Source organism: Rhinopithecus roxellana, chromosome 12, assembly GCF_007565055.1.
Source record: "Rhinopithecus roxellana isolate Shanxi Qingling chromosome 12, ASM756505v1, whole genome shotgun sequence".
Classification (NCBI taxonomy): Eukaryota; Metazoa; Chordata; class Mammalia; order Primates; family Cercopithecidae; genus Rhinopithecus; species Rhinopithecus roxellana.
The window spans coordinates 106,988,259-107,015,675 of record NC_044560.1 but is presented as its reverse complement, the minus strand read 5'-3'; the positions used below and the strand labels follow the sequence as shown (position 1 = coordinate 107,015,675).

Sequence of the window (27,417 nt, the reverse complement as noted above, 5' to 3'; positions counted from 1 at the left end):
CCTCCAGCCCAGAGATGTGGGACTGACGAGGGTGGGTCAGACCTGGTGACCTGGGACTCTGAGCCTGTTTCCAGCGGTTCTCATGGGGCTTTTGTAATAAAGTACTTTGAGAGTTCTTAGGCCACAGCCCAGGCCTGCCTGTGGGTGGGTCCCAGGTAGCTTGGGGCCACCCCTGGTTCAGAACCAAGGCCGTCTCCACGGTGTACAGCCACCGCCCTCAGCCTCAGGTGGCACTGATGCCCAGCTCCCTGGGGCCCGGAGCCCAGCAGGCGATCCTGGGCCTGAGAGGGAGGGGATGCGGGTCTGTGCTCTCTGGGAGAGGCACTTCTGTGGTCAAGCGAGGTTTAGAAGTGCCCTAAGTGCTTCACAGCAGAGCTGTGTGGGTTTCTAGACTATGGGGCTTCCTGGAAGTTCTGCAGTGTTAAGCATTGTGAATCCCCAAGTTGGGGCTCTTATGTGACCACAGCACCTTGTCGGTTTCCTCTTCTGAGGACACTAGTCCTGTTGGGAAATCTGACGTAGATGTGTCCCGGTGTTAGTGGTAATGCCCTTAAACTCCTACCCCTCCCCCAGCCAGGTTAGACTGGAGCAAGCACAGTTCTTTCAGGGGGAGGATAAGGGATGGAACAAGAGGCCATGACCCCTGTGTCCTCCCAGCGTCTCACCTTGCTCACAGCAGTCAGGCCCTCGGTTCTTGTCAGCCTTGGACAGCCCAGAGCCCTAGGAGGCCTCCTCTCAAACCCTGTGTTCATGGTGGCTTTGGGGTTCATTTGTAGGGAAGATGGAGAGTTGGAAGAAGGCGAATTGGAAGATGATGGGGCAGAGGAGACCCAGGATACCTCCGGAGGGCCTGAGAGAAGCCGGAAAGAAAAGGGGGAGAAGCATCACAGTGATTCGGACGAGGAGAAGTCCCACAGGAGACTGAAGCGGAAACGGAAGAAAGAGCGGGAGAAAGAGAAAAGGAGGTCGAAGAAGAGGAGGAAATCCAAGCACAAAGTAGGTCCAGGATTCACTGGGACTGCCACTGCCTGGCATTGGGCCTGGCTGAGAGCCCCAGGGGCTGAGCTTTTGCTGTCCGCCCTAGAGGGCACTCTTAATACCTTTGCTTATCTCAAATTGGATAAATACCTTTTTTAAGAGTTGGTAGCTTATGCTCCGTTGCCACTAAGTGCCCCAGGTGAGGTGTTTCAGGTGAAGCACAGAGCCCTGGGGCACATGCCGGCATAGCTTGTCCTGAGGCTGACTGCGCCTGAGTGGCCCGCCTGCAGCAGGGTTGCTGAGTCTTCTTCCCCTGTCATTACAGCGCCATGCTTCTTCTAGCGATGACTTCTCTGACTTCTCAGATGACTCGGATTTCAGCCCCAGTGAGAAAGGGCACCGCAAGTACAGAGAGTACAGCCCCCCATATGCGCCGGTGAGTGACTGGCGTACCCTGCTGAACTCTGGGGCCGGGAGGAGTTTAACTGCTTGTGTTTCTTGAGCACGTGCTGTGTTCTGGGCATTTTATGTGGGTTTCAGTCCTGGGTCATCAGATACTAGTTTAATCCCCATTTTATGATTTAGGAAACTGAGACTTACACAATTTCAGCAAGGCAGCCTAGACAACAAAGTGAGACCCCATCTCCACAAAAAATAAAAAAATTAACCAGGCATGCCTGTAGTTCCAGCTACTCAGGAGGCAGAGGTGAGAAGATCCCTTGAGCCCGAAAGTTCAAGGTAGCAGTGAGCTGTGATCAGCCACTGCACTCTAGCCTGGGTGACAGAGCAAGACCCTGTCTCAAAAGGAAAAGAAAGTTTCAACAAAGTTGCCCAGCTCTGAAGTAGAGGAGCTGGGTTTGAACCCAGGCCCTAGCTGACCTCTGTGAGGTATGCTCTCCAGCCTCCTCCGTGTGGCCTTAGCAAGGCCCTGTATGTCTCAGAGAAAGATGCTGACTGGTCCACGTCATGGCTGACTGGCTTCCACTCTTCACAAATGACCTTTTTGGGAAATTGGCAAGAGAATGAAATGTTCTCAAGTGGCCAGTAGGCAGGCAGTACTCGGCCACTGTCGCTTTCATTTCAAGCAGCAATTTAAATTATTTGTTCATTTTGTATACCATTTCTTCCCCCCAGAGAATTCCATAAGAGAAAAGCAAATCATCTTTTTTTTTTTTTTTTTTTTTTGAGGCGGAGTCTCACTCTGTTGCCCAGGCTGGAGTGCAATGGCGCAATCTCAGCTCACTGCAAACTCCGCCTCCCGGGTTCGCGCCATTCTTCTGCCTCAGCATTCTGAGTAGCTGGGATCACAGGCACCCGTCACCACGCCTGGATAATTTTTTTTTTATTTTTTTTATTTTTTTTATTTTTTTTTTGAGACGGAGTCTCGCTCTGTCGCCCAGGCTGGAGTGCAGTGGCCAGATCTCAGCTCACTGCAAGCTCCGCCTCCCGGGTTTACGCCATTCTCCCGCCTCAGCCTCCCGAGTAGCTGGGACTACAGGCGCCTGCCACCTCGCCTGGCTAGTTTTTTGTATTTTTTAGTAGAGACGAGGTTTCACCATGTTCACCAGGATGGTCTTGATCTCCTGACCTCGTGATCCGCCCGTCTCGGCCTCCCAAAGTGCTGGGATTACAGGCTTGAGCCACCGCGCCCGGCCGCCTGGCTAATTTTTTTTATTTTTAGTAGAGACAGGGTTTCACCACGTTAGCCAGGATAGTCCCGATCTTCAGACCTCATTATTTATTGAGACGGAGTCTTGCTCTGTTGTCTAGGCTGGAGTGCAGTGGGGCAATCTCGGCTCATTTCAACTTCCACCTCCCGCGTTCAAGCGATTCTCTTGTCTCAGTCTCCCGAGTAGCTGGGATTACAGGCATGCGACACCATGCCCCACTGATTTTTGTATTTAGAGACAGGGTGTCACGATGTTGGCCAGGCTGTCCTCGAACTCCTGACCTCAGGTGATTCGCCCACCTCGGCCTCCCAAAGTGCTAGGATTACAGGCATGAGCCACTGCACCCGGCCGGTTGAGAAATGTTTTAAAGTTAGTAGGTCTTTAAAGCTGTCCCAGGTATCCCGTGACCCAGCATCATCCATCAAAACAAATGATTCATTGTCCAATACCATAGTTGAGATTGATCTACTGGTATAGGTTCAGCCTTCAGACCTGAGAGAGGCAGGAAATGGAGGGAACGTTGCATGCTTTTTATGAACTAGAGCTGGAAGCATTTTAAAGATCTGCTCAAGTACTTGTATGTGTGTCTGTGTATCTAGCTGTATTTTGCATTGTCCTGTTTTTCTATAATACGGACTTTCGGCCGGGTGCGGTGGCTCAAGCCTGTAATCCCAGCACTTTGGGAGGCTGAGACGGGTGGATCACGAGGTCAGGAGATCGAGACCATCCTGGCTAACATGGTGAAACCCCGTCTCTACTAAAAAATACAAAAAACTAGCCGGGCGAGGTGGCGGGCGCCTGTAGTCCCAGCTACTCGGGAGGCTGAGGCGGGAGAATGGCGTGAACCCGGGAGGCGGAGCTTGCAGTGAGCTGAGAACCGGCCACTGCACTCCAGCCTGGGCGACAGAGCGAGACTTCATCTCAACAACAACAACAAAAAAAAACGGACTTTTAAAAATTAGTAGGCTTTATTGTTTGTTTGTTTATTTATTTATTGAGATGGGATCTCATTTTGTTGCCCAGGCTGGAGGGCAGTGGTGTGATCTCACCTCACTGTAGCCTTGAGCTCCCTGGGCTCAGGTGATCTTCCTGCGTCAGCCTCCCAAGTAGCTGGAACCATGGGCTGCCACACCAAGACTAATTTTTGTACTTTTGGTAGAGATGGGGTTTCAAAATGTTGCCCAGGCTGTCTCAAATTCCTGGGGTCAAATGATCTGCCCACCTCGGCCTCCCAAAGTGCTGGGATTAGAGACATGAGCCACCACGCGCAGCCGACTTTTTTATTCTTTCATTCATTCATTTATTTAGAGATGGAGTCTCGCTCTGTCACCCAGGCTGCAGTGCAATGGCACGATCTCGGCTCACTGCAACCTCTACCTCCCAGGTTCAAGTGATTCTCCTGCCTGAGCCTCTCAAGTAGCTGGGATTACAGGCGCCCGCCACCACACCCGGCTAATTTTTTTTTTTTTTTTTGGTATTTTTAGTAGAGACGGGTTTCACTATGTTGCCCAGGCTAGTCTCGAACTCCTGACCTTGTGATCTTCTTGCCTTGCCCTCCCAAAGTGCTGGGATTACAAGCCTGAGCCACCATGCTTAGTCCAACTTTTTTTTTGTTGTTGTTGAATTGTTTTTTGAGACGGAGTCTCACTCTGTCGCCCAGGCTGGAGTGCAGCGGTGTGATCTTGACTCACCACATCCTCTGCCTCCTGGGTTCAGGTGATTCTCACACCTCAGTCTCCCGAATAGCCGGGATTAGAGGTGCCCGTCACCACTCCCGGCTAATTCATTTTGTATTTTGAGTAGAGACTGGGTTTCACCATGTTGACCAGGCTGATCTCGAACTCCTGAACTCAAGAGATCTGCCCGCCTGGGCCTCCCAAAGTGCTGGGATTACAGGTGTGAGCCACCATGCCCGGCCTTTATTTTAATTTTTTTGAGTTGTTGTTCTGCAGTGTCACCCAGGCTGGAGCACAGTGGTGTAATCTCAGCTCACTGCAGCCTCTGCCTCTCCCGGGTTCAAGCAATTCTGCTTCAGCCTCTCAGGTAGCTGGGATTACAGGTGCCCGTCCCACACTTGGCTTTTTTTTTTTTTCTTTTTTTTTGCATTTTTGAATTTTTGAATTTTTAGTAGAGATCTCATTTCGCAATGTTGGCCAGGCTGGTCTCCATCTCCTGACCTCGTGATCTACCCGCCTTGGCCTCCCAAAGTGCTGGGACTACAGGCGTGAGCCACTGCGCCCGGCCCCCTGGTCCCCCGGCCCCCCGACTTTATTTTTTAGAGCTGTTTTAGGTTTATAGAAAATTGAGCAGGTAGTAGTAGAGTTCCCTTCTCCCCTCCGCCTGCCCCCTTCCCTGCCCCCAGTTTCCTATTACCAATGTCTTGCATTGTTGTGGTAACTTTGTTACAATTGATGAGCCAGTATTGATACATTGTTATTACTTAGCGTTGTGTAGTTCTTTGGGTTTTGCCCAATGTACCCTTTATTGTTACACATTCACTATTATTCCATTGTCTGGATACACCAGTTTATTTTCCCTTTACATGTTGGAGGATGTCTTGGTTGCTTCTGTTTTTATGAGTATCTTTTAACTTCTTCTAGTACCACTTGGCACTACCACACTTTGGAAAGCATCATTTGAGACGGCTGTCTAGCCCGGCTGCCAAGCAGGCCATTTATTGAATTCTAGGGCCCTAGCAAAATTGTGACTGAGCAGCCCCATCCTGCTTCCCAGGCCCCTCCCTGTGTGCTTGCTCTGCATCCCTGGGAAACGCTCCCTTCTCCTCCCCTTCGTTCATCAGGGATTGGGGGTCTTTGGTTCTGTTTTCTTTCTAGCTCTGGCCCTTTATGAGGAACAGAAACACTTGGGCCCTCTGCTACCCCCACTTCCTGGTATGAGAACCTGTCCTCAGAGGGTCTGGGGACCAGCAGTGCAACCCTGGGACAGTAGTAGCACCCAGACAGACATTTCGTTTAGGGAACACTGGGGATCTTGGTAGTCTGAACCCGCAGCTGTGGGATCCGGCTCACCTCTTCTCCCTATCTCTGGGACGCAGTCCCACCAGCAGTACCCCCCATCGCATGCCACGCCCCTGCCCAAGAAGGCTTACTCCAAGATGGACAGCAAGAGCTATGGCATGTACGAGGACTACGAGAACGAGCAGTATGGGGAATATGAGGGCGATGAGGAGGAGGACATGGGCAAGGAGGACTACGACGACTTCACCAAAGAGCTGAACCAGTACCGGCGTGCCAAAGAGGGCAGCAGCCGTGGCCGAGGTGAGCCCTAACCTGGCAATTTCTCCTCCGGGGCATCGGAGCCACCCGGGTGACCTGGCCTCGCAGAGCCTCAAGTTTGGTCACTTAGGGTTGGGATAAGTGTACAAAGAAAGGCCGGGATCTGCACGTGCGTGACACAGGGGACTGGAGAGATCACCCACTGGTCTGTGATTGGGGTGGTGCCAGGCTGGTGTGAGGCAGGGAGAAGGCCAGCGTGCCTGAAGGGTCACTTCCTGGTCGGCTGTCAGGGGAGAAGGGGATAGCTTCTCTCTCACCTGGGCTAGGGTCACTGACAGCTGGCTGCCCCACCCCGCCGCAGTGCTCCCTCATTCTCCCAGCCCCATCACCTGACAAGGTGTGACTGCAGTCCTAGCCTCTGCCACACCTCTGAACCTTGGACCTGTGTCCTTTGGGAGGAAGGTGGAGGAGGCTTGAGCACCAGAGACATGGTAGCCCTGACTGGCCTCTTAGAACCATCTTTGCCGGCGCAGTGGCTCACGCCTGTAATCCCAGCAATTTGGGAGGCTGAGGCAGGCGGATCACCTATGGTCAGGAGTTCGAGACCAGCCTGTCCAACAACAGCAACAAAAAAGAACCGTCAAACCGTCTCCTGCCAGAAAGACTGCCCAGCCTGAGAGTGGCTTCTGGAATCTTCCAGCACAGGAGTTCTCAGACTTGTGAGCCCTGCCTGAGGCCCAGCTTGTTGAGTAGCTGTTCATTCATTTGCTCTTTTTTTTTTTTTGAGACTGAGTCTCGCTCCGTCACCAGGCTGGAGTGCAGTGGCGCGATCTTGGCTCACTGCAACCTCCACTTGCCGGGTTCAAGCAGTTGTCCTGCCTCAGCCTCCTGAGTAGCTGGGATTACAGGCGCATGCCACTACGCCCAGCTAATTTTTGTGTTTTTAGTAGAGATGGAGTTTCACCATGTTGGTCAGGCTGTTCTCAATCTCGTGACCTCGTGATCCGCCCGCCTCGGCCTCCCAAAGTGCTGGGATTACAAGCGTGAGCCACCGCACCCGGCTCATTCGTTCTTCTAGCAGTCTTTCTTGGACACCTCCCTGGGGCAGCCCCTGTGCTTTTGGGAGATCCTAGACCAGTGCTGTCCAGTAGAATTAGATTGGAAGCCACCATATCACTTACATTTTCTGGTAGCCATATTTAAAAAGTGAAAAGGACACTGGATAGTCCCAGCTACTTGAGAGGTGGAGGTGGGAGAATCACTTGAGCCCTGGAGTTGGAGGCCAGCCTGGGCAACACAACTTGACCCCATCACTCTTTTTTGTTTATTGGGAGACAGAGTCTTGCTCTGTCACCCATTCTGGAGTGCAGTGGCACGATTTAGGCTTACTGCAACCTCTACCCTCTGCCTCCCAGGTTCAAGCAATTCTTGTGCCTCACTCCCGCAAGTAGCTGGGAATACAGGCATGTACAACCACACCCATCTTATTTATTTATTTATTTTATTTTATTAATTAATTTATTTTTTTGAGATGGAGTCTTGCTCTGTCGCCCAGGCTGGAGTACAGTGGCATGATCTCGACTCACTGCAAGCTCTGCCTCCCGGGTTCATGCCATTCTTCTGCCTTAGCCTCCCAAGTAGCTAGGACTACAGGCGCCCGCCACCATGCCTGGCTAATTTTTTATATTTTTAGTAGAGACAGGGTTTCACCATGTTAGCCAGGATGGTCTTGATCTCCTGACCTGGTGATCCGCCCACCTCAGCCTCACAAAGTGCTGGGATTACAGGCATGAGCTACTGCGCCTGGCCTATGTATTTATTTTTGAGACAGAGTCTCACTCTGTCACTCATGCTGGAGTGCAGTGGCACCGTGTTGGGTCACTGCAACCTCCACCTCCCAGGTTCAAGCGATTCTCGTGCCTCAGCCTGCCTAGTAACTGGGCTTACAGGCCCGCACCACCATGCCTGGCTTTTTTATCTTTAGTAGAGATGGGGTTTCACTATATTGCCCCATCTGGTCTTGAACTCCTGAGCTCAGGCAATCCGCCCGCCTTGGCCCCGCAAAGTACTGAGATTACAGATGTGAGCTACTGTGACTGGACTAAGTTTTTGTATTTTTAGTAGAGATGGGGTTTCGCTGTGTTGGCCAAGCTTGTCTTGAACTCCTGTTCTCAAGTGATCTGTCCAACTGGGCCTCCCAAAGTGCTGAGATTATAGGATTGAGCCACTGCACCTGGCCACTCTTCTTTTTTTTTAAGTGAAGGAAAAAGTGAAACCAATTAAATTAATTTTGATATTCTATTTTCAACCTAATATGTTTAAAATCTTATTTCAACATGTAATCAAATTAGACAAATGAGATATTTTATATTCTCACTTTTGTGTGTGTGTGTGTGTGAGAGAGAGAGAGACGTGGTCTCGTTCTGTTGCTCAAACTGGAGTGCAGTGGCACAGTCTCAGCTCACTGCAGCCTTTGCCTCCTGGGTTCAAGCAATTCTCCCACCTCAGCCTCCCGAGTAACTGGGACTACAGGCGCGTGCCGCCACACCTGGCTAATTTTTCTATTTTTAGTAGAAACAAGGTTTCACCGTGCTGGCCAGGCTGGTCTCAAACTCCTGACCTCAGGTGATCTGCCCACCTCAGCCTCCCAAAGTGCTGGGATTACATGCGTGACCACACCCAGCTTTTTATTTTATTTTATTTTATTTTATTTTATTTTTTTATGTTATGTCATGTTTTATGTTATGTTATGTTATGTTATGTTATGTTATGTTATTTTGAGACGGAGTCTCGCTCTGTCGCCCGGGCTGGAGTGCAGTGACCGGATCTCAGCTCACTGCAAGCTCCGCCTTCCGGGTTTACGCCATTCTCCTGCCTCAGCCTCCAGAGTAGCTGGGACTACAGGCGCCCGCCACCTCGCCTGGCTAGTTTTTTGTATTTTTTAGTAGAGACAGGGTTTCACCGTGTTAGCCAGGATGGTCTCAATCTCCTGACCTCGTGATCCGCCCGTCTTGGCCTCCCAAAGTGCTGGGATTACAGGCTTGAGCCACCGCGCCTGGCGTTTTTTTTTTTTTTTTTTAGCTAAGTCTTTGAAGTCCAGAGTGTGTTTTGGACTCTTGTCTAAATCACAAGTTCAAACTACAGGGCTAGTCTTGTCACACTTCAACGCTAGCATCTTATAGTTTGGACCAGACGTGTTAGTTGCTCATTAGCCCATGGGCTGGTGTTTGCCATATTGGACAGTGCAGCCCTAAGTGGACAAGTCCCTGTGAGGAAGGGGAGTGAGTACTGCAGTAGCTGTGTGTCCAGTGAGCTGAGGGACCCCCATTGAGAGAACCAGAGGGTCCACTAGCCTACCAGGGGCATCTGGGAAGGCTTCTTGGAGGAGGAAGAGGCTGAAGTGATTGACTTCAGAAGCAGAAAGTAGGTTGTCTTCTTTCTTGCTGGTGGCATCTGCTCCCTCTGAAGGCTCACTGTCTGAATCTCCATGCAGGCAGCCGAGGCCGGGGCCGGGGCTACAGGGGCCGAGGAAGCCGTGGAGGATCGCGAGGCCGTGGCATGGGCAGGGGCAGCCGAGGCAGGGGCAGAGGCTCTATGGGAGGAGACCACCCGGAGGATGAAGAGGATTTCTACGAGGAAGAGATGGACGTAAGGTTTCCTCTGGCCCTGGGGACGTCGGGGTGAGGCTGGTGGGCTTTCCGGGGCGTGAGCACTGCTCATAGAGGCTGTGAGGCTAAGGTAGGAAGACATATGACCCTTCTGAAGGAAAGGAAGCCTCAGAGGGCAGATGTATGTGTTTAAAAATGTTCATTTATCATTTTGGAATAGATAAAACCTTCATGTGGTTTAAAGTAGAAAAGGTATCAGCCAGGCGCGGTGGCTCACGCCTGTAATCCCAGTACTTTGGGAGACTGAGGCGGGTAGATCACAAAGTCAGGAGGTGGAGACTATCCTGGCTAACACGGTGAAACCCTGTCTCTGCTGAAAATAAAAAAATTAGCCAGGTGTGGTAGCACGTGCCTGTAGTCCCAGCTATTCATTCAGGAGGCTGAGTCAGGAGAATCACTTAAACCCGGGAGGCGGGGTTCCAGTGAGCCAAGATCGCGCCACTGCACTCCATCCTGGGCGACAGAGCGAGACTCTGTCTCAAAAAAAAAAAAGGAGGTATCACAGGATGTGCTGTGAAAAACATCCTGTCACTAGAGAGAAGTTTCCTGAAAGTCCTCTAGAGACATTTCCAGCCAGGCACGTGGTCCTTCATCCCTGCCCCCACCCGGGAGAAGGAGCGGCAGGCGCACTGCACCTGCCATCCTGGTCCTACCCACAGACCTTCCACGCCAGTCCATGGCCCACTGCCCACTTGCCCTTTTGGAGCCCCACAGCGATGTGTATGTAGGGAGGCGCCATGCTGGGTTTGCCTGTTGGGTTGGGTTTTCAGAGTGAAGACTGCAGTGGGAAGGATTGGGACCACCTGTCTTTTGTCAGGCTCTGTGGAGATGGGTTATGGTATGAGTCCCCTGGATGGTCACCATCCTTCAGAAAGGGGCAGTGTGTAGGTGGGGACGGTGTTCATTGTTTCCTACCTGACGCTCTCCTGCCCTCTCCTTTGCGGATTCTAGTATGGAGAGAGTGAGGAGCCAATGGGAGATGACGACTATGACGAGTACTCCAAGGAGCTGAACCAGTACCGCCGGTCCAAAGACGGCCGAGGCCGAGGTAGGCAGGCCTGGAGGGGACACGCTGGGTGGGGCAGGGATTCCAGCAGTTGCTGGAATCTAGTCCCAGGGGTGGGGAGGGGGTGGTCAGCAGGTTTTAACACCGTCTCTCCTCCGCAGGACTAAGTCGAGGCCGTGGCAGGGGCTCCCGAGGCCGAGGGAAAGGGATGGGCCGGGGTCGAGGCCGAGGTGGCAGCCGAGGAGGGATGAACAAGGGCGGAATGAACGATGACGAAGACTTCTATGATGAGGACATGGGCGTGAGTTGACTCCACTCTGATCTGATGTTTGGGCCAAGATCCCTTCTTAGCCTTTTTTCCCTTTAATGAGTCGTTCTGTAAGCTGATCCTGTCCCCCTTGCTGTCATTAGCCACCTCCCAGAGGGCTGGCCAGCGTTGACCAGCATAACCAGCGATATCTTGAGGAGATGTACTGCTGCTGAGACCCTGTGTTTAAAACGATGTCATTAGCAGCACCTGCAGCCATACCTAACACGTCTCTGAGGTTCAGAAGGTTCTAGGTGAACCATCCAGTTAGTCTTGGAAGGTTTTGCAGGGAGGCCCATGCCACTGCCTCTAGGTGTGGTGGATGTGTTCCTCCACAGGTGTGTGGAACTTCAGGTGTAAGTGACTAACAGCTCCAAGGGCTAGAGCTTTTCCTCACCAGGCACCAGCACCCTACACCGTGGGGCTTAAATGTGCACGCAGCCTCAGTGTTAGATGCACCCTGCCCATCGATACTCTTGTGAGCTCTTAAGGGAGTCCTCATCCCCTTCTCCCGTGCTGCTTATTAACCCCAATCCCATCTCCACCCTTTCCTTTCATCCCCCTTTACATCCACACCCTGTCCATTGCAGGATGGTGGTGGTGGAAGCTACCGGAGTCGTGACCATGACAAGCCCCACCAGCAGTCGGACAAGAAAGGCAAAGTCATCTGCAAGTACTTCGTGGAAGGGCGGTGCACCTGGGTAAGGAGTGCTGAAAACTCCCGGGCACCTCTAGGAGGCCAGCAGCCCCCAGAGGACACACAGCTTCCAGAATGTTCTGGAGCCATGGTCATGCTGGGTGGGAGTGACTGTGTGGTCTTTGTCCTTGTGGACACTTGCGGGTACTGAGAGCTGCCTGGGGGGCCCTGAAAGACTCAGGTTGACTTTCAGAGTGAGGAGGACCCACAACAAGATAAGGATTTTGGGTTTTAGGGGAATTTTTTGGCCAAAATTTTCAACCGGTCCATATAGCCTGAAACGTAATTATGAAGGTTGATGTGAATGCAGAGAAGCAGCATATCCTGGTGAAGTTACTGAGCTTCAGGGTTGCATGGGGAATGATTAAAGCATCCAGATAGAAGAGGAGGGGAGGATGAAGTTAACCATGGACTTCATAGCAAAGTTCAATGTCAGATGATGGACCAATGACCACAGAATTCTTTCCACCGAAGGAAACAAGTGTAATAACCCAGCGTTAGTTCAGCCGGCAACTTTTTACCCCAGTATCCCAGGCAGCAACAGACACCAACAGATGTGTGCTCAGGGCATACTGCACCCCTGCATCTGTCTTGGGAAGAAACAGATGCTTCAAACAAATAATGTTATGTATAAAATAGTTTGTTTTTTCCTTTGAGACCAAGTCTCACTGTCAACCAGGCTGGAGTACAGTGGCACAATCTCGGCTCACTGCAACCTCTGCCTCCTGGGATCAAGCGATTCTCACGCCTCAGCCTCCCGAGTAGCTGGGACTAGAGGTGCATGCCACCACACCTGGTTAATTTTCATATTTTTGGTAGAGATGGGGTTTCGCCATATTGGCCAGGCTGGTCCCAAACTCCTGATTGTAGCCTTCCAAAGTGCTGGGATTACAAGTGTGAGCTACCGCGCCCGGCCAGTATTTCTTATTTAGTTACAGCTTATATTCTGTTAAGAAACTTGAAATACGTATAAGCAAAAACAAATGATACACCCTGGGCAACATAGACCCCATCTCTTAAAAAAAAAAAAAAATTAAAACCCATTTTGATGGCGTCTGCCTATAGTCCCAGCCTCTAAGGAGGCTGAGGTGGGAGGATCACTTGAGCCTGGGAGATCAAGGCTGCAATAACCTAGGGTTGCACTGCTGCACTCTAGCCTGGGTGGCAGAGTGAGACCCTGTATCAAAAAAAAAAAAGGGCAGGTACGGTGACTCACACTTGTAATCCCTGCCCTTTGGGAGGCCAAGGCATGTGGATCACCTGAGGTCAGGAGTTCGAGACCAGCCTGACCAACATGGTGAAACCCCATCTCTACTAAAAATACAAAAATTAGCCGGGTATGGTGGCTCACGCCTGTAATCCCAACACTTCGGGACTCCGAGGCAGGCGGATCACGAGGTCATGAATTTGAGACCATCCTGGCCAACACAGTGAAACCCCTACTCTACTAAAAATACAAAAATTAGCTGGGCTTGGTGGTGGGTGCCTATTACAAGCTATTCCCAGCTACTCGGGAGGCTGAGGCAGGAGAATCGCTTGAACCCGGGTGGTGGAGGTTGCAGTGAGCCGAGATCGTGCCACTGCATTCCTGCCTGGGCGACAGAACTAGACTCTGTCTCAAAAAATAAAAAATAAAAAATAAAAAAATAAGATAAACAAATAAGCATTCCTAAGAGTTAGGGGGACAGATCAGCTTCTGTCTTCAGTTCAGTTATGGTGAGTGATTCCTGAGGACTAAATGATGCGGAATGGAGAACACAATTCTGGATTTCACCTAGATACTGTCTTGTTGAGATTGTGTTCAACTGGAAATAAAGGAAAACAAAATCCATTGGCTTCAACACATAGACATTTGTCTCTCAGAACCAGGAGTCTGGAGCTGGGTGAGCAATACCTGGCAGCGCAGTGGTCGGGGGCACCCTGGGGGACCTATGCTCATTCCTGCTTACCATTCTGCCATCTTTAAACATGTGGCTTTTTTGGCCGGGTGTGGTGGCTCACGCCTGTAATTCCAGCACTTTGAGAGGCCGAGGCAGGCAGATCACGAGGTCAGGAGATCGAGACCATCCAGGCTAACACGGTGAAACCCCGTCTCTACTAAAAATCCAAAAAATTAGCCGGGCATAGTGGCGGGCGCCTGTAGTCCCAGCTACTTGGGAGGCTGAGGCAGGAGAATGGCGTGAACCCGGGAGGCAGAGCTTGCAGTGAGCCGAGATTGTGCCACTGCACTCCAGCCTGGGCGACGGAGCGAGACTCCGTTTCACAAAAAAAAAAAAACAAAAAACGTGGCTTTTGTCCTCATGGTTACACAATGCCTAAAGCGATGCCTGCTGTGCCTCCCGGCATCACATCCAAGGGCTGGGAGGAAGAAAAACGGAAAACAGACAAAAGGCTTTACTTCTGTTTTTTTGTTTTTGAGACGGAAGGAGTTTTGCTCTGTCACCCACACTGGGGTGCAGTGGCACAATCTTGGCTCACTGCAAGCTCTGCCTCTTGGGTTCATGCCATTCTCCTGCCTCAGCCTCTCAAGTAGCTGGGACTACAGGTGCCCACCACCACCCCCAGCTAATTTTTTGTATTTTTTTTTTTTGAGACGGAGTCTCACTCTTGTTGCCCAGCCTGGAGTGTAGTGGCGCGATCTCGGCTCACTGCAAGCTCCGCCTCCCGGGTTCCCGCCATTCTCCTGCCTCAGCCTCCCGAGTAGCTGGTACTACAGGTGCCCACCACCATGCCTGACTAATTTTTTGTATTTTTAGTAGAGACGGGGGTTTCACCGTGTTAGCCGGGATAGTCTCGATCTCCTGACCTCGTGATCCACCCGCCTCGGCATCCCAGAGTGCTGGGATTACAGGCGTGAGCCACCGCACCCGGCCTGCTTTTCTTTAAATTCAGGAAGTACCCAGGCTTGGTTGCTCATGTCTATATATCCCAGCACTTTGGAAGGCCAAAGTGGGAGGATCACTTGAGCCCAGGAGTTTGAGACTAGCCTGGGCGACATAGTGAGACCCTGTCTCTACAAAAAAATACAAAAAAATTAGCCGAGCTTGGTGGTGTGGGCCTGTAGTCCTGGCTGTGAGAGAATCACGTGAGCCCACATGTGGAGGCTGCAGTGAGCCATGATTGTGCCACTGAATTCCAGCCTGGGTAACAGAGTGTGACCCTGTCTCCAAATAAAAAAGGTTGGGCAACAGTCTTTGGGATCTGCCCTTCCTAGACCTGTCATCCTTTCCTAAGGGGGATTCGTTTCTGTCATTGGCCCCTCCATGCACCAGCAGTGACAGAGTATTTCTTTCCTTTGCAGAGAGAAGTAAGCAAGAGCTTCCAACACCATCACCTTACGTTTTCATTGCTTCTCTTCTAGGGAGACCACTGTAATTTTAGCCATGACATCGAACTCCCAAAGAAGCGAGAATTGTGCAAGTTTTACATCACTGGATTTTGTGCCAGAGCCGAGAACTGCCCCTATATGCATGATATCCTTTAGTGCCAGCATTTTGTCTGAATGAGGGTGCAGAACTTCTCTGCTCCTTGACATTAGTAACAGCTGACCTTCCTTCACTGTGCTTTCTCTTTCTGTGCCAAGAGCTTTCTGTGAATCTCCGTCTCATTTAACACTCAGTCCACACTCAGAGGGGTCTGCCTTTCCCATCCTACCAGGGAATAAACTGAGACGCACATGGCGTATGTTCTGTTTATGCAGGCTCTGAAGACTAGCCCATACTATTGGCTGAGATTCTTCCAGGTCGTTTTATACCTTGGACGAGTCGTTAACTTCCCTAGTCTGGTTGATCATCTGAGGAAGCAGCCCCCAGCCAGTGTGGTGGGGCGGGAAGTGCTCTGCAGTCTGGAGTGCCGGAGTGTCTCCATGGATCTCCTGTCAACCCACTGAGCAGCCCTGAGCACGTCGCCTCACCTGTCTGGGCTCAGATTTCTCATCTCCAAAGCAAAGGGAGTTGGATTCTGCCTTGGGTCTGGGGCGGGGTGTGTTCTCTGAGATGAAGCATTTACCTTAATTTGCCATGAACGTGATTTCCCGTGTAAGCTGTACCACACCACTGGGAACTGCATCAATGGTGACGACTGCATGTTTTCCCACGACCCTCTGACGGAAGAGACGAGGGAGCTCTTGGATAAGGTAATGTCCGGGGGGAAACGGGGTGCACGGCTCACAGGAACTGGGACATGTGCAGTCCATTGTCTCAGTGCTATAGTCTGCTTGTCCAGCCTCTGCAGTGCCCAGTTGGGTTGATCTGGAGTTGGGCCATTTTAAGGAGGACATGGGCACTGTGTCCTCTTCTGCAGGGAGTTGAGGTGGTCACAGGTGTCTTGTCTTAAGCCAGGACAGGCTTTTGCTGTTTCCCGGGGGCATGGCCAGATGAAGGGAATACTGCCTGATGTGCCTCCAAGCATGAATGTAATCTCTTAGGTGTCAATTAGAGAGAGCCCACGATACACAGGGATATACGAATCACCTGTAACCCCAGCACTTTGGGAGGCTGAGGTGGGAGGATTACTTGAGCTCAGGAGTTCGAGACCAGCCTAGGCATGTAGTGAGACGTTGTTTCTGCTTTAAAAAAAAGAAAAAAAAATTGGTTGGGCTGGGTGCAGTGGCTCGTGCCTGTAATCCCAGCACTTTGGGAGGCCAAGGCAGACAGATCACTTGAGCTAAGGGCAACATGGCAAAACCCCGTCTCTAAAATAAAATAAAATAAAATAAAAAATGAAAAACTTAACTGGGTGTGGTGGCTCACGCTTGTTATCCCAGCACTTTGGGAAGCTGAGGCGGGCAGATCACCTGAGGCCAGGTTCTCAAGACCAACCTGGCCAACATGGCAAAACCCCATCACTACTAAAAATATAAAAATTAGCCAGATGTAGTGGCACATGCTTGTAGTCCCAGGTACTCCGGAGGCAGAGGTTGCAGTGAGCCGAGATCACACCCCTGCATTCCATCCAGCCTGTGCAACAGAGTGAGACTGTGTCTCAAAAAAAAAAAAAAAAAAAAAATTAGCCAGGTTGTTGTGGCACATGCCTGTGGTCCCAGCTACTCGAGAGGCTAAGGTAGGAAGATCTGTTGAATCCAGGAGATTGAGGCTGCAGTGAGCCACTGCACTCCAGAGTGAGACTCCACCTCAAAGAAAACCCACAAAAAACCAAAGATGTACAAAGAAGAGGCAAAGATTGTATTTTGGTGGAAAAGTTAAACGTTTTCTTGCAACTCTCAGGGCCTCCGTTATGCATTAGAGAAAGTAAAGGGAATTTGGGGGTCTCTAAAGGGGAAGGCTCCCTTGGGGGAGGTGTCATGGCTTCTCCACTTAGCCAGGTGACATTTGAAACTCATCCTGGCATCAGTTGTCCTCTCTGAGGAGTTAGGCTGAGGACTTTGGGTTAGGGTTAAATACCCAAATATCAGTCCTGAGTTTCCTGATTCATCTGGGGAGTGAGTGGCTACGGGAACAGGTATCCTTTCTTTTTTTTTTTTTTTTCTTTTTGAGACGGAGTCTCGCTCTGCCGCCCAGGCTGGAGTGCAGTGGCCGGATCTCAGCTCACTGCAAGCTCCGCCTCCCGGGTTTACGCCATTCTCCTGCCTCAGCCTCCCGAGTAGCTGGGACTACAGGCACCCGCCGCCATGCCCAGCTAGTTTTTTGTATTTTTTTAGTAGAGACGAAGTTTCACAGTGTTAGCCAGGATGGTCTCAATCTCCTGACCTCGTGATCCGCCCGTCTCGGCCTCCCAAAGTGCTGGGATTACAGGCTTGAGCCACCGCGCCCGGCCAAAAACAGATATCCTTTCAAGTGAAGCTTTCCTGCCTTCTAGTTCACAGGAGGTTCTAGGAGATTAGGTATTTTTTTGAGAATGGAAAGGATCAAGACATCAGCACATCTGCCAGCTTCCAGAGTCCATGTGTCAGTGACTGTCTTGTTAACTGGTGGCAGGGGTACCCCTGTGAGGGGTGCAGGGGAAGCCCCATGCAAGCAGACATAGGAGAACATCCATTCCTCATCGGCAGGGCACCTGTAGGAAAAGGTCAGTCCCTCTGGGGAGCCTGCTACCCTAGGGTTTTTTTGTTTTGTTTTGAGACAGAGTCTCTGTCGCCCAGGCTGGAGAGCAGTGGTGCAATCTCGGCTCACTGCAAGCTCCGCCTCCCGGGTTCACGCCATTCTCCTGCCTCAGCCTCCCGAGTAGCTGGGACTACAGGCGCCTGCCACCATGCTGGCCAATTTTTAAAAAAATTTTTAGTAGAGACGGTGTTTCACCGTGTTAGCCAGGATGGTATCGATCTCCTGACCTCATGATACACCTGTCTCAGCCTCCAAAGTGCTGGGATTACAGGTGTGAGCCACCACGCCTGGCTGATTTGTTTGTTTTTTTGATACGGAGTCTCGCTCTGTCACCTGGGCTGGAGTGCAATGGCACAATCTCAGCTTCCTGCAACCTCCGCCTCCCGGGTTCAAGCGATTCTCCTGCCTCAGCCTACCAAGTAGCGTAGCTGGGACTACACCACTGCACCCAGCTATTCTCAGTAGAGACAGCGTTGCACCATGTTGGCTAGGCTGGTCTCGAACTACTGAACTTGTGATATGCCCGCCTTGGCCTCCCAAAGTGATGGCATTGCAAGTGTGGGCCACGGCGCCCGGCCTGCCGTAGGGTTTTGTAATCGGTACATTCCTGGAGTCTGAGCTGTTTGATGACTGGGGAAGCAGTGGCCATTCAGGGAGGCCTCATGTCTCCTTGGGAGGACTTACCGATCTCTGACTGAGGACTGCCCCCTGCTGGAGGCTCCAAGTTTGTGCTCTAGGGCAGTGCTACCCATAGGAGCACCACAGAACGACTTCGTTCATTTAAAATTTTCTAGTAAATTAAAAGTAAAATTAAAAGTAAAAAGAAACAGGTGAAATTAATTTTTTTTTTTTTGAACTGGAGTCTTGGCCAGGCGCTGTGGCTCACTCCTGTAATCCCGCCCCCGTCAGGAGGCCGAGACGGGCGGATAACCTGAGGTTGGGAATTCAAGACCAGCCTGACCAATATGGAGAAACCCTGTCTCTACTAAAAATACAGAATTAGCCAGGCAAGGTGGTGCATGCCTGTAATCCCAGCTACTAGAGAGGCTGAGGCAAGATAATCACTTGAACCTGGGAGGCGGAGGTTGCGGTGAGCCAAGATTGTGCCATTGTACTCCAGCCTGGGCAACAAGAGCGAGACTCCATCTCAAAAAAAAAAAAAAAAAAAAGAAATGGCGTCTCGCTCTGTTGCCCAGGCTAGAGTGCAGTGGCGCGATCTTGGCTTACCGCAACCTCTGCCTCCCGGGTTCAAGCGATTCTCCTGCCTCAGCCTCCGGAGTAGCTGGGACTACAGGCGCCCGCCACCACGCCCGGCTAATTTTTGTTTGTTTGTTTTTGAGACGGAGTTTTACTCTTTTGCCCAGGCTGAAGTATAGTCGCACCATCTCGGCTCACTGCAACCTCTGCCTCCCAGGTTCAAGTGATTTCTTGTCTTAGCCTCCTGAGTAGCTGGAATTACAGGCGCCTGCCACCACTCCCAGCTGAATTTTGTATTTTTAGTAGAGACAGGGTTGCACCATGTTGGCCAAGCTGGTCTCGAACTCCTGATCCACCTGCCTTGACAAGTGACCACCCGCCTTGGCCTCCCAAAGTGCTGGGATTACAGGTGTGCACCACGACACCTGGCTAATTTTTGTATTTTTAGTAGAGATGGGGTTTCACCATGTTGGCCAGGATGGTTTCAAACTCCTGACCTCAAATAATCCACCCACTTCGCGAAATTAATTTTTAACACTGTGTCTCATTTAGCTGCAAACATACTTTTAGGAAATAATAACAAATAATGGAAAAATAAAGATACTTTATGGGAGCTTTTTGTGTGTAGTTTCAGTGGCTGGAAAAAACATTTTTTAAATGGCTTTGGGATTATATTTGATCTCCCTTGGTTTCATGGAAGGCACCTGTGAAGCCAGCAGAGAGAAAATATAATGGTACTTGAATCTGTGAAAAGTAAATTCTGTAGAGAACAATGTTTTCTGAAACCAAAACTTGATGTTTGCAAAACTTAGAGGGTTGTAGGTTTCTGCCTGGGAGTATGCACACAGACCCCTTCCTGAAAATCCATGCCTTCTTTTTTTTTTTTTTTTTTGAGATGGAGTTTTGTTGTTGCCCAGGCTGGAGCGTGGTGGCGCGATCTTGGCTCACCGCAACCTCTGCCTCCCAGGTTCAAGCTATTCTCCTGCCTCAGCCTCCCGAGTAGCTGGGATTACAGGCATGTGCCACTGCGCCCGGCTCATTTTTTGTGTTTTTAGTAGGGACAGGGATTCTCCATGTTTGTCAGGCTGGTCTTGAACCCCCGACCTCAGGTGATCCGCCCGCCTTGGCCTCTCACAGTGCTGGGATTACAGATGTGAACCACCATGCCTAGCTGAAAATCCATACCTTCTTTTTTTTTTTTTTTTTTTTTTTGAGGCGGAGTCTCGCTCTGTCGCCCGGACTGGAGTGCAGTGGCTGGATCTCAGCTCACTGCAAGCTCCACCTCCCGGGTTTACGCCATTCTCCTGCCTCAGCCTCCCGAGTAGCTGGGACTACAGGCGCCCGCCACCTCGCCCGGCTAGTTTTTGTATTTTTAGTAGAGACGGGGTTTCACTGTGTTAGCCAGGATAGTCTCGATCTCCTGACCTCGTGATCTGCCCGTCTCGGCCTCCCAAAGTGCTGGGATTACAGGCTTGAGCCACCACGCCCGGCAATCCATACCTTCTAAATTTATCTGAGTGCTTTAACCAGCTCTTAGCATTGTATGTTTTTGTGTGTCGTCTTTGGTACCAATTTTTTTTTTCTTTTTTTTTTTGAGATGGAGTTTCACTCTTGTTGCCCAGGCTGGAGTGCAATGGTGTGATCTCGGCTCACTGCAACCTCCGCCTCCTGGGTTCAAGTGATTCTCCTGTCTCAGCCTCCTGAGTAGCTGAGATTACAGGTGCCTGCCTCCACTCCCAGCTAATTTTTGTATTTTTAGTAGAGACGGGGTTTCACCATGTTAGCCATGTGGTCTGAAACTCCTTACCTCAGGTGATCCACCCACCTAGGCCTCCCAAAGTGCTAGGATTACAGGCATGAACCACCGCGCCTGATACATAGTTCTGTGAGTTTTTCTTTTTCCAAGACGGAATCTCGCTCTGTCGTCCAGGCTGGAGTGCAGTGGTGCAATGTTGGCTCACTCCAGCCTCCGCCTCCGAGGTTCAAACAATTCTCTGCCTCTTGAATAGCTGGGATTACAGAGGCCCACCACCATGCCCAGCTAATTTATTTATTTGTTTATTTATTTAATTGTTTGTTTTTTGAGATGGAGTCTCACTCTGTTACCCAGGCTGGAGTGCAGTGGCGCGACCCTGGCTCACTCCAAACTCCACCTCCCAGGTTCAAGCGATTCTCCTGCCTCAGCCTCCTGAGTAACTGGGATTACAGGCGTGCACCACCACTCCCGGCTCATGTTTGTATTTTTAGTAGAGTCGGGGTTTCACCATATTGGTCAGGCTGGTCTTGAACTCCTGACCTTGTGATCCGCCCAGCTTGGGCTCCCAAAGTGCTGGGATTACAGGCTTGAGCCACTCACTGCGCCTGGCCAGCTGATTTTTTTTTTTTTTTTTTTTAAGTAGAGACGGGGTTTCACCATCTTGGTCAGGCTGGTCTTGAACTCCTGACCTCGTAATCCCCCTATCTCTGCCTCCCAGAGTGCTGGGATTACAGGCGTAAGCCACCGCACCTGGCCTAGTTCTATGAGTTTTGACAAACACACTGAGTCATGTCACCACCCCACATGATGGATCTAGGAAACCCATTCTGTCACCCCAGAAACTCCGCTGTGTCTTTTATAGTAAATGCCACCCCACATCTCCAGTGCGGCAACCGTGGGTCAGGGTCTGTCTTTTGGTTTTGCTTTTTTAAGCAAATCATATAAATAGAATTGTGGGGTAAGCAAACTTTAAGAGTGTGAGTGTACACAGTGCACATGCGTGCATTTGTTGAGTCTGGCTTCTTGCACTTGGCATGAAGCCTTTGAGATTCACCCGTTGTTGCAAGTAGCAGTTCATTACCATTTGTTGCTATGTGGTGCCCCACCAAGTGGATGATCTACGTTTGTTTATCCAGTCATCTGTTGAAAGACATTTGCGTTGTTTCCATTTCCTGGTGCTTATTCACATGGCCTGATGGGCTCAGCCCACATGCCTCTGTACCTCTACAAGTGTTACTTCTTGCTTGCAGAAGGTGACTGACTTTTGGAAACTCCTCTGATCACTGAGAGTCTGTCCTGGCTAGAGAGGCTTTGGCACCTAGTGGGGTGCTAGTTGTCTCAGCTAGTGTCTTTGCTGGTGGAGGGGCCAGGAACAGAGGGGCCACAGGGTCTGTGCTGGCAGGACCGATGAGCAGTTTGGGTTGACTCTGCAGTTGACTCCATGTTGGAGTCAACCAGTCAGAGCCTGAGCTCCTTTCTTCTCTGCGCTGGACGCAGCCTCTGGATTCCAGGGAATGAATGGCAGAGTGCATTTGTTTGTGTTCCTTGCTTAGTCGTTCACTCGATAAATCTCTGTGCCTTGTTTGTGCCAGGCACTGGGGGTGGTGAGGAGGCAGGGTTAGGTCCTTGGGCAGATGCTGATGACACATGGGGAGTGTGAGTGTGTGTGTGTGTGTGTATGCGTGCACACACACAGGGATCAGGCCGTGAAGAACAAGTGTGGGAGCCCAGGACTCTAGTTGGGCTCGATTCACGAGGCAGACGTTCAGGAGGCTCTGTGAGGAGGTGCCAGTGGTGGCCCCAGGATGTGCGGCAGTCAGGACTGAAGAGGAGGCGGGAAATGCAGGGTGGCAGATGCAGCGCAACCCATGGCCACACACACAGCTGAGGAAGGGCCCTTGGGCCAGGAGGAAGTAAGCCCATGGCAGTGCTGAAAGCAGCAGTGCTGGGAGCTGACGCAAGGCTCTGGGCCCTCCCAGCAAGGCTCATCTCAGGTGGCGTTGCCCACACTCCAAGGGCAGAATGCGAATTCTGCCTCCACGGGTCCCCCTGCGCTGCTGGTTCACACGCTGACCACACCTGGAGTAGCAGGGCTCAGAAGGACAGAGGGATTCCACCGTGTCATTTTCCACCCCTCCTCCATGAAGCCACATTCTTGTTGGACCCTGGGGTTCCAGGGTCCAGGTGCCACTGCTAATGGCTAGGAGAAGGGAAAACTGCGACTGCACAACCCCCACTAGGGGGTCCTATTTCTGTCATCCCTGCCGTTCCTGGGCAGAGGGGCAGGACTAGTTTATCCTGACCCCGTGTTAGGACCCACTAAGGGATCTGTGCTGGGGTCCCCAAGATGACCCAGAGCAACTTGCTGGGGGACTCACAGCCAAGATGTTACTCCAGTGAAGGGACACAGGCAAACTCAGCCCCGGGAACGAGTACATGAGGGCACCCGGAGGAAGCAGGCACATCCTCTCCCCGTGGACACATGGGGGCCACGCTGCCCTCCTCCAGTTATGACAGCACGAGTGCCATTCTGTCTGCGAGAAGACTTGCTTAACGCCCAGGGTTTTCACTAGGGCTGTTCACCTAGGCAGCCTCTGCCTGGCATGGACCAAAATTCCAGATCTGGGGGGGCAAAGCAGGCATTCAGCACAAACTGCATTGGTTGTAGAAACAGTTTAGATGCAGTGAGCCCCTCTTACTAGACAGTGAATGCTGGGAGCCCTCCCACAATCCAGCTTGCCAGACACCAGCCAAGGCCTAACCTTGCAAGCAGGCCTTCCAAGGAGAGCAGCCAGGCCTGCTGTGTTCACTTTTCTGCATGCGATCCTAACTGATGAAACATTCTAGTCCAATTGAGATTTTGACATTTCTCATTCACTCATTGGGCATTTGCCCTGTATCAGGTCTTGTGGGGGCCCTGGGGATAAAGCAGGGAAGAAACAGTCCTGCCCTCATGGAGTTGACAGGGAGGTGGTGAGCCAGGATCAACACGGGAATTACTGAATAATCTAACAAGGCATAGGCAGTGTTAGCAGAGAACTCCTGGTGCCCCAGTAGTGAGTACAGGAGACTGGACAGACACTATGAATTGACATCTAATGAGGGACCTAAACAATTGGGTGATGTTGAGCCACATGGGAATAACGGGGAAAAATAAAAGCCTGGGGGAAGCTTGGTCCTGGCCCTGTAGGGGAGAGCTTGACTGCTCATTGCACTGAAGTGAGGCTGGGTGGTTGGGCTGGAGGAGTTGGGATCGTGGGAGGAAATGAAGCTGCCGAGAAGCTTCCCAGTCCTCCCCAGATAGCCACACACCCACTCCTGGTCTTAGGCCCTGAAGGTGATGTTCAGGAGTTTGGGTCTTATTACAGGTGAGATCAGAGGCCCTTAACATCCAAACAGGACAGTGGAATATGATTCAGCCATAAAAAACAGAGTGACATACTGATAGATGTAGCAGCGTAGATGCACTCTGCTAAGCGAAAGCGCCCGTCACACTCAGCACCATGAATCTGTTCGCAGGAGCTGTCCAGCAGGGGCAGGTCTGCGGAGACAGGAAGCAGAGTGGCTCCCGGGGGCTGGGGGCAGAGGATGGGGAGTGATTGCTTAGTTCATACAGGGTCTCTTTTGGGGGTGATGAAAATGTCCTAGAACTAGATGGAAGTGGTGGTTGCATAACATTGTTAATGTGCCAAATGCCACTGAATCGTTCACTTTGTTTTGTTTTTGTTTTTGTTTTTGTATTTTGAGATGGAGTCTGGCTTTCTCGCTCAGGCTGGAATGCAGTGGTGTGATCTCGGCTCACTGGAACCTCTGCCTCCCGAGTTCAAGCGATTCGTCTGCCTCAGCCTCCCAAGTAGCTGGAATTACAGGTGGCCACCACCATGTCCGGCTAATTTTTTTGTATTTTTAGTACCACCATGTCCGGCTAATTTTTTTGTATTTTTAGTAGAGACGGGGTTTCACCATGTTGGCCAGGCTGACCTTGAACTCCTGACCTTAGGTGATCTGCCCACCGTGGCCTCCCAAAGTGCTGGGATTAAAGGCATGAGCCACCACGCCTGGCCTTGTGTATTTATTTATTTATTTATTTATTTTATTTTTTTTTTTTTTTGAGGCGGAGTCTCGCTCTGTCGCCCAGGCTGGAGTACAGTGGCCGGATCTCAGCTCACTGCAAGCTCCGCCTCCCGGGTTTACGCCATTCTCCTGCCTCAGCCTCCCGAGTAGCTGGGACTACAGGCGCCTGCCACCTCGCCCGGCTAGTTTTTTGTATTTTTTAGTAGAGACGGGGTTTCACCGTGTTAGCCAGGATGGTCTCGATCTCCTGACCTCGTGATCCGCCCGTCTCGGCCTCCCAAAGTGCTGGGATTACAGGCTTGAGCCACCGCGCCCGGCCGTGTATTTATTTTTGAGACAGAGTCTCATCTCTTGTCCATGCTGGAGTGCAGTTGTGCAATCTTGGCTCGTTGCAACCTCTGCCTCCCAGGTTCGAGTGATTCTCCTGCCTCAGCCTCCCGCGTGGCTGAGACTACAGGCATGCGCTACCACACCTAGCTAATTTTTGTATTTTTAGTAGAGACGGGGTTTTTCCTTGTTGGCCAGACTGGTCTTGAACTCCTGGCTTCAAGTGATCCACCCACCTCGGCCTCCCAGAGTGCTGGGATGACAGATGTGAGCCCCTGCGCCCAGCCGAATCTTTCACTTTTAATGGTTGAACAGTACACTTTCTCTTGTATTTTGCCATCAAGCAAGAACAGGCGCCCCCCCCACACCCCCCGCAGCTGGTCCCAGAGAGTGGAGCAGAGAGATGGCTGATGATTTTTGTTACAGAGCCATTGTGGTCATTAGCTTTATGCCTTTAGACCTCAAGGTCCTTGTATTGTGGACCTTCTCATAAACTTCAGCTCTGAGACCTGGAGAGGTCCGTTTCCATCCTGACCCTGTCCACACCTTCTTTTGTTCTTTCTCACCCGCAGATGTTGGCTGATGATGCAGAAGCAGGTGCCGAGGACGAGAAGGAGGTGGAGGAACTGAAGAAGCAGGGCATCAACCCCCTGCCTAAACCGCCCCCTGGTGTGGGCCTCCTGCCCACCCCTCCTCGGCCCCCTGGCCCACAGGCTCCAACCTCTCCCAACGGCAGGCCAATGCAGGGTGGCCCCCCACCCCCACCCCCACCCCCTCCCCCGCCACCCGGGCCCCCTCAGATGCCCATGCCAGTACATGAGCCGCTGTCCCCGCAGCAACTGCAGCAGCAGGACATGTACAACAAGAAGATCCCCTCCTTGTTTGAGATTGTGGTACGGCCCACGGGACAGCTGGCTGAGAAGCTGGGTGTGAGGTGAGTGCCCTGGGCCCCCGCGGTAGGCAGGGGATGCTATCCTGGGCCCAGCCAGGTTCCTCTTGTCAGGGTAAGCCTGGCTGGGGCAGGGTCCTGCCTCTCTCCCCAGCTGTGGGAGTCCTGGTCTGCAGCTTCCCTCACAGGCACCTTTTCCTTCTTCTAGGTTCCCTGGACCCGGTGGACCCCCAGGGCCAATGGGCCCTGGGCCCAACATGGGACCTCCAGGGCCAATGGGCGGTCCAATGCATCCTGACATGCACCCTGACATGCACACAGACATGCACCCCGACATGCACCCGGACATGCACCCCGACATGCAGATGGGCCCTGGCATGAATCCTGGCCCACCCATGGGCCCTGGTGGCCCTCCAATGATGCCCTACGGCCCTGGAGACTCCCCACATTCTGGAATGATGCCCCCTATCCCGCCAGCCCAGAACTTCTATGAAAACTTCTACCAGCAGCAGGAGGGCATGGAGATGGAGCCCGGACTCCTGGGGGATGCAGGTATGCGGGGCTCCAGGTGTGACTGCCTGGGGTTGTGGGCTTTACACAGTGGAGTAGTCAGGGAGATGTGATTTTTCTTCATTTGTCCGAGTCTCTTCGAAAGCATGACTCCATCTCTGTCCCATTTAATGGTTGAATGTTTTCAGTAACATAGGATTTATTATTCTGTTGAGGAAAAAAGGAATATTCTGTTTATTATCATTATAGGTTATTTCTTTTTAATTTTGCAAGCTGTGCCTGGAATCGGAAGCGTGGGAAGTTAGAGGGACGAGTGTGCAAGGGTGTGAGACTGAGAGGCTGATGGGCCCATCAGGGCTCAGTTAGTGGCCTGGCCAAAACTCTCTCTTTCCAGGCAATTCTTGGCTTGGAGCAACCAGTGTCCACCCCAGGACTCTGTGGGTTCTGTGCCCTTTACCGGCCGTTTTCCTGCCTTTTTTTCCTTTTGCATTGGTAACGTGTGCAGTGAGCAGAGGGGTTTGGATGACGCTGCTGCAGCTGTAGGAGATGCGATGTGCAGCCCTCTGGAGGAGGAGGGCCAGGCACAGTAGGCCACCACTGTCCTTGCTCAGTTGCATCTTGGTGGAACGAAGCAGGTAGCAAGCATGTAGATAGAGGAGTTGGCTCCTTTCAGCATTGGCCATTGTTAGAAGAAAAGGTGGGGTACCGTGGTGGTGGGCCAGAAGGCTCAGTGCCTCAGTGGTGATGGTCACAAAAGTCTCTCTGAGAAGTGAAGCAGCACTTGCAACGTGAGGAACGATGGGACCTCTGGGTGGGGGCGGCCCTGTGTTGAGCTGGGGATGCTGCTGTGGCAGCTGCTGGGGGCTGTCCCTGGGCAGAGGCAGCAGGGCAGCTGCTGGAGTGCAAGGCAGGGCTTTGAGGTTTGGATGCGGCGCCGTAGAGCAGTGTGAGTCCCGTGTGTGTTTTGCAAGGCAGGTAGGAGCAGCATTGAGGATGGGGCGCTGGACATGGGGCATAGTCACTCCAGGGTGCCTGCCCCT

The 27,417-nt window shown here is 51.7% G+C and overlaps 1 protein-coding gene across 7 annotated transcripts in view; it reads left to right on the top strand.

Moving 5' to 3' along the window:
* The window catches only part of ZC3H4 (zinc finger CCCH-type containing 4), a 68,912-nt gene that overhangs the window by 20,503 nt on the left and 20,992 nt on the right, over window positions 1–27,417 (top strand). For all 7 annotated transcript variants that reach the window (XM_030913537.1, XM_030913538.1, XM_030913536.1 and 4 more), the window contains 11 exons: window positions 777–996; window positions 1,304–1,414; window positions 5,704–5,926; window positions 9,378–9,532; window positions 10,504–10,600; window positions 10,720–10,859; window positions 11,456–11,566; window positions 14,924–15,035; window positions 15,588–15,697; window positions 25,551–25,912; window positions 26,076–26,419. In XM_030913537.1, the coding sequence (XP_030769397.1) occupies window positions 777–996; window positions 1,304–1,414; window positions 5,704–5,926; window positions 9,378–9,532; window positions 10,504–10,600; window positions 10,720–10,859; window positions 11,456–11,566; window positions 14,924–15,035; window positions 15,588–15,697; window positions 25,551–25,912; window positions 26,076–26,419 (1,985 nt within the window). The remainder of the gene's footprint in view (window positions 1–776; window positions 997–1,303; window positions 1,415–5,703; window positions 5,927–9,377; window positions 9,533–10,503; window positions 10,601–10,719; window positions 10,860–11,455; window positions 11,567–14,923; window positions 15,036–15,587; window positions 15,698–25,550; window positions 25,913–26,075; window positions 26,420–27,417) is intronic.